Source organism: Melopsittacus undulatus, chromosome 10, assembly GCF_012275295.1.
Source record: "Melopsittacus undulatus isolate bMelUnd1 chromosome 10, bMelUnd1.mat.Z, whole genome shotgun sequence".
In the NCBI taxonomy this organism is placed as follows: domain Eukaryota; kingdom Metazoa; phylum Chordata; class Aves; order Psittaciformes; family Psittaculidae; genus Melopsittacus; species Melopsittacus undulatus.
Window position 1 is genome coordinate 33,372,223 of NC_047536.1, and position 6,696 is coordinate 33,378,918.

Consider the following 6,696-nt stretch of genomic DNA (forward strand, 5'->3'; position numbering starts at 1 on the left):
TGCCCAAGGAACGGAATAACCACAAAGGGGAAGATAATTCCCCCTCAAACAGTTCAGCTTGGCCCTTTGAATTGCAAGCGAGGAGCGCAGGAGAGCAGCCTTGCTGTTTGCTAAAAATTAATGAAATTACTCACCCCATTTAATTAAATGAACGGTTCATTATAGTTTTATGAGTATGTTTAATTAAAGATTTGCATGTGTAAGAGCAAGGCTTTAAAAAGCAGACAACCACTGCACTCTGCCTCCCTGCTTCTACTCTTCAGCTTCCTTTCTGGTGTGGGAGGAAACCATGGGCTTCTCACCTATTTGATGGCTTGAGGGTCCTTGCAGCAAGAAATGGGTGGCTTTGTGGGAAGAGCAGGATGGGAATGGAGTGAGATTTTAAGCAAGGCAGATTGGGTAGAGCTCACCAGGATAAAAACCCTAGGGGCAGCTCAGAGCCTCCCTTGTAGGGGAATGGATGGGGTTTAGATGACCAGGTCTCCCAAATCCCCACATTTATTCCTGCTGCTCTGCAGGAGAGGGTGAGCTAAAGACTTCCAGGGGCTCAAAGCCGCTGCTGCCTTTACCATACACCACTCACTGCATCCCTCAGCACATCCCTGGCAGGGGTAATTAGTCCCAGCTCCAGGAGCTGTAAGAGCTCCAGCTAAGAAGCATTAAAGCAAACATTTTCTGGCAAAACCAGATTATGGCATTGATTATAGGATGCCCAAGTGATTTGCCTGACGTCTGTGGGATTCTGGAGTCGTGTACGATTAATAACCTCATTTAGCATCGTATCACCCTCGGCCTGGGAAGTTGTAAGCGCTAATGAAATCTTTTGATGACAGTGCAAAGGGAGAAGACATCGCTAGCCCAGAGGGGGATCCGGCCAGCCTCTTATTCCTGGAGTAAAAGACACAGGACAGCATTAAATAGGACCAAGTGCCAAGTCAGGCTTTAGGGACGCAGAATTCCTGCTCTCAGCAGAGAGCTCAGCCCTTGCAGAAAGCGATGGATAAGGAGGATCTGAGTGCACTAATGGATGCAGCAGCTCTGGGTGCACCAGTGGGTTATTAATGACTCAACTGCCCAGAACACTGCAGAAATCACATCACTGTGTTCAAAGAAGAGAATTCAACCCCAAACTGTGATGGGAAAGGGCTGCTGAGCTGTCAGCAGAGGAGGAGTCTGACCTTCAAGGAGACCAGATTGCTTTAGCTTAGCAAAGCAGCCTGGCCTAGAGAAGGTGTCCCTGCCCATGGCTGGAACTAGATGAGCTTTAAGGTCCTTTCCAACACAAACCATTCTATGATTCTAATGCTAAGAGGGCAAATGATGGCAGCACATCCCTGATGGGGATACAGCATTCTGTAAGTGGCATGGGTGAGAGCTGCACCTCCTGGACAAGATGAAGCCCCTAATTTGCTCAGAATCCAACTCAAGATGCTGAGCATCCTCCAACACCATCACTTTGGGGATGGCTCCCAGCTCATCCCATTAAAGTGCACAATTGGAAGAGGGAGCTTCCCCCTTCACTGCTCCCTCTGCTGATGATCTGGGAGTCTATTTAATTCTAATTGCCCTCAGTCATGACTGAAGCTGCTCTGTCCTGAGCAGCCCCAGACACACTCTGAAGTGACTGCACACCAAAAGACAGAGCAGTGTTTATGCTACCAGTGACTTGCCTGAAAAAGCCCTTATTCAATGTGAAACAAGAGCAGCTCTGATGAAGACCAGATATTTGATGTGGAGAAATGCAGCCTGCAGTGAAAAGTAAGTAGGAAAGAGCCAAGTGGGGTTCGGCATCGAGGTTTTCTGAAGCAGGTGGTGATTTGGGATGTCTGTGGCTTCACAGTGTCAATTTAACCCCTTTAAAAAGCACCAGCACAGAGGTGATGCTCTGCATGCACTGGGCTGGGCTTTCCTGCCCCTGTTCTCTGGGGAGGTTATGTGTGTTTTGGCAGGAGTCCCAACAGAGGAAAGGGCCTTTGAGGTCTATGAAATCCACTCTCCTTCCCCACCAGAGCCACCACACCGACCTGCTCTCCCCCTCTCCTCAGCCTGACAAAAGGACCTCTTATTGTCATGCAGACGATGCCCTGCTTCCAATTAGTCGATTAATCGTCCAGTTATTCAGGCAATTAGGTGACAGCTGCAGAGATGGCTTTGTGGAGCACTCTGTCCTGCCCCTTCTATATGTCACCTGCTCCAATTACCACCTCCACTCGAGTGCTCAGCAATAAAAGTTGGAGAAGTGGCTGTGTGCCGCCCGCTCCTCTCGTCTCTCCGGAGTAATAGGAGAGAGGAGCAGCAGAAATGCTCTCAAATGGGGTTGGTTTAGGTCCAATTACTTTTGACACAACACGGCTTTCTAATGGAGGCTGCCAGGAGAGGCAGCCCCTGCTATTAGTGCCTGTCCAGGTTAAAGACTCCTACCTCTTGCATAAGCCCTTGTGCAGGGTTTAATAGGAGCTTAGAGGTGGGGGAGACTGTTATTTCTAATGAGAAGCTCTATAGAGCTGCAGAGACTTGCTCCTGCTCTTTTGGCTGCTGCTGTTGGCGTGCCAGTGCTGCTACATCTGTGACAACAGGACCTCAGTGATTCAAGAGGTGACATAGGGCCAAAGAAGGAGCATCTGGCATGAGAAGGGATGTGGCTCAATGTTGTTTGAGGGCAACTAGAGGATGTAAAATAATACATAGAAAAGAAACTCTAGTTAGTAGGATGCTGTCCCTAATGGGGCTGCAACCTAGTGTGGGCATTAGGTTTTGCTGGGGTTTAGGCCTAGGATGGGACAGAGAGTGGCTGGAGGGTCTTCAGTTTAATGTGACCCATCCAGAGCTCATGTTTTCATGCTGTGGCTCCTCTGATGGTGCTGTCAAGTGGTGCCCTGAGAACTTAGACACAAGGAGGTGCCCACCAACATCAGCCCCCCAGCAAGACCTCCACCCCCTTAGTCCTATGGGTTCACTGCCCTCACCCAGGTTCCCATCAAGGGGCCTCCCTTCCCACCACCGAGGAGGAGCAGGGTCCTTACCTCACCTCCTGGCCGATGAGCTCCGTGGGCACTGGGGCAGAATGCAGCAATGGAAACAAACACAAGGTCAAAACCACAACAGGGGTGCCCAGCATCCCTCCACCCCAAGACATCGCCCATTGCTGGGGGATACTCTCCTTCCTGCAGCTGGGTTTCTATTGCCTTCACACACATTCCATTTGGGAAAGAGACGACAGGTCTATCCTGCTGTCGTTTGCTGGGTGCCAGCCTGTAGTTCACTACTGCTTCTCTGCAACACCCTCATTTACCTCTGAAACATCAACAGGTACAACCACGTTTTTCTTGTCACCGTGGCCTGATGTGGGCGCCCCTGGCTATGCTCAGACACATGGTAGGGGTTGTGTTACTTGGCTTTTAAGCTAAATAACAATTTGTAGGGGGTTTAGGGGTTATTCCCCACTTGTGAATAAGAGAACTTCTCACTACTTGCAATAGCAACAGACAACATCATCGCATCACTGCTGAAACCTTACATCCAGCCGGGAATCTAAATAACCAGGAGGAAAAAAGCCCCAAAACACAAGTCCACATTTGCCCAGGCTGAAAACCATAACACGTTTGCTCAATTTGTTTGAGCTAATTGGGTTTCCTGGGATCCAGCTCCCAGTGGGATGATTCACAAGCCTCCAAACTGGAGGCAGCAGCAAGTCCCAGGGCGTGTGCAATAAATCACCTTTTCACATCCAGAAACCCAGATTCAAGTGTGGGGAATGCAGGGTGCAAGAAAATAAATTGAATCAGAGCATTCTCATTAGCAACCTGAGCCACATGCAACAAAGCAATGAAACCCACATACCCAAGCTCCATTCAGCATCATTGGCAGCATCTGGGTTTGGTTTTGTTTGTAAAAGGATGCAGATGCTGAGAAGAGCAAGGAGGAACTGCAGCCAACCCCATCCATTCCCCTCTTCCAGCCACTTTTCCAGTACATTGAATCCAGAGCCACAAAAAGAACCAAACTGGAGAGGCCAGTCTGTAACCATCACATGTGCTATGGGAACACACAAGGTACCACCGCATGCTCCGTATCAGAGCATCTCCCCTTCTCCCAGAGAGAAAGCACCCAAAGACCTGCACGTTTCTTACAGCTGGGAAATGAAGAGCAATCCAGCCTTGCTTTAACAAGCCGTTTGTCCTCACATCCCTGCCAGGGACAGCCTGTTTCCTCCTCCAACATGCACTACTTCTGCCAGCCGCTCTCAGATGTGCGACTTCAAAGCCATTGGCAGAGTGTGCATGATGAAAGCCCCAGGAGCTGATCTGAAGCTCCTGTGATTGTGATTCCCCTCCGAAAGAACAGCATGCAAAGGGGCTTTTTTAACGCTGTTACTTCACCTGTGTGTAGGGGATGGGGGATTAAATACCAGGAGGACCTGTAAAGGTTTGTGGTTGAGAGTTTTCCAGGTTTGTGGATAAACTGTGGTGGGGTTGGAAAGGGGGAAGTGAGAATAATTTAGGATTAAGCCTGGATTTGGAAAACCAAAGCTTATTTGGAACAAGCAAAGCGCAGGGAGCTCAGGTGCCTCCATCCCCATGCTGAAGGGTACCCAGCTGCTCACCTCTGATAGACTTGGATCGTGTGCGTGCTCTCTTATCGTCATTTTCTAAACTCATCTGGAATAGAAAGAAAAGATAGTTGTTGAAAGACAGCACAAAACTTGTCATTAAAGGACATTCTCATACATGGTTGTTGCTCTGTGTAAATACCTGGGCCACAGGGAAAGCTTTCCCATGTTTTTGAGGCAGGTTCCTTGCACTGATTTCATTGCTCGACCCACAGTGCCCACGTTTAGTAACCTTAAATTGACTTTTACATCCCAGGACACAGGCATTCTGCCTGTTGGGTACCACAAAAGGACAGCCAATGGATGTGATGGAACACAGCTGTGTCTGAGACATCGCTTCTTAAGGGCAGAACTGATTTCTTTGCATTTATACCACACAAGTGCTGTCAGCACCTGGGTGAATAGCCAGCACATACACAGAAACCTCTGAACATGCAGCTGAGCTGATCTCATGCCCAGGAAGGGCAACTTTTCATGTAGTGCCCTAAAGAGCAACCTTTTCTCTCTGCTTAAATCTGACACAAAGAAGGTTGCATCTAAATAATCCCTGCAACGTGGACATCAAACAGGAGGGTCTGCAGGGAACGTGGGCATGAATAAGTAACATCAGGGACTTCAAAGTGCTTCATATTAATTAAACATCACAATATGCCACAAGGTAGCGTAAGGCTGAAGTGCAGCCACCTATGGGGGTGCAATGGTGTCAGGGGAGCTTTGGAATCAGGCTGTGCCTGAGGTGGGAGCACCAAAAGCAGAGGACCCCCAGGGCAGGACAAAAGCCAAAGGCAGAGTAATAGAAATGGAACTTCATTAAAGTTGTCATTGAAGTTGCTGAAGTGTCAAAGAGCTGGGTTTATGTCTCACCCTTGATGCAGATGTTGTGTGCAGGCAGGTGAATTTGGCAGCAAGTGCCAAAGGGGTGCACAGGGAGGTGGATCCCTGGTAGTTTGGGAACAAGACAATTTGGGGTTTATTGCAGCATTGCCTCCTGGGATAATAAGAAGGAGGGAGAAGAGGGGAGAAAGGATCATTTGCCATAACATAAACAATTCTCTTTGGAGCATCCTCTACAAGGCCAAGCCAGAGAGGGATGCAGCCAGCTCCTGTGCCAGCCCCATAGCTGACCCTCCAGCACAGAAAGCTACCACCCCAGTTGAGGAGCAGGAAGGGACACACTTGCTGAGCACATGCTGCTCCACTGGTGATGGGGATGATGCACACATGATATGCGCCACCACATCCCCACATGTGCCTTAGAACTTGATGGATGCTGCTTGCAGACCCCAGCAGAAGGGGCTGGGCATCCTCACTGTTCTCCCTCAAAGCCTGCAGTGCTTGTTTGGGCCTCACCTGTCCCCCCTGATGTTTGCAGGCAGCAATGAGGGGAAGGAGACTATAGGGCAGGCAGGGAGAGAGGACAGAGGTCCCCAAAACCACCTCAAAGGGGAGGGATAAGAGAGCCTCAGGTGCCTTTCTCCAGAACCGCAGCATTAACACACAGTGATTTATGCGAGTTGTTAGATGGGGAGATTGAAGAGGGGGGATAAAAAGGGGGGTTTGTATCAAAACGTGGAGCAATTTATGCATCCTGTCAGCATTCAGCTCATGGCACCGCAGTGTTGTGCTCCACGTTTATTACAATCTTCCCAATAACACAGCAGACAATTACTATAATTTGTATTTTTAAAGCCCCAGTTCCCTGCGGGCCAATGGCTCCCGTTTAAAGTGTGGAGAGGAGCAGGTGTCAAAGGGACTTCATTACATTTATGAGCCTTTCAGCATCGGCGCGCGCTGAGCGCGGTCTCTAACACCACCACCGCACACCGGCGGTCCCACTGATGCGTTTGATTGCTGGGAGCCTGCCTCCGACCAGAAAGGGTTCTCTTTTGACAGCTTTCCCAGTGGAATTGGAACGTGTTGGGCGGCTGCCTTGGCAATCCGGGGTTCCTGCAGGGAGGTATTCAGAGGCAGAGGAGGGCGGGATGTGGGAAGAGGAATGGGCACTGACTGTGATGTGGTCACATAAAGAGGAAATGCTGGGATCCTGCAGGGACAGAGCAAAGCAAAACTTAACCTAAACCTGCCCC

General features: G+C 49.6%; 1 protein-coding gene across 1 annotated transcript in view; it reads right to left on the reverse strand.

Annotated features, from left to right (window-relative positions):
• Nucleotides 1-4,658, reverse strand: part of MYT1 (myelin transcription factor 1) — a 30,845-nt gene extending 26,187 nt beyond the window's left edge. The window contains exons 1-2 of the mRNA XM_005146800.2: nucleotides 4,604-4,658; nucleotides 3,024-3,054 (exon numbers count right to left, since the gene is read on the reverse strand). Coding sequence (XP_005146857.2) covers nucleotides 3,024-3,054; nucleotides 4,604-4,658 — 86 coding nt within the window. The remainder of the gene's footprint in view (nucleotides 1-3,023; nucleotides 3,055-4,603) is intronic.
• Between the last annotated feature and the right edge of the window lie 2,038 nt (nucleotides 4,659-6,696).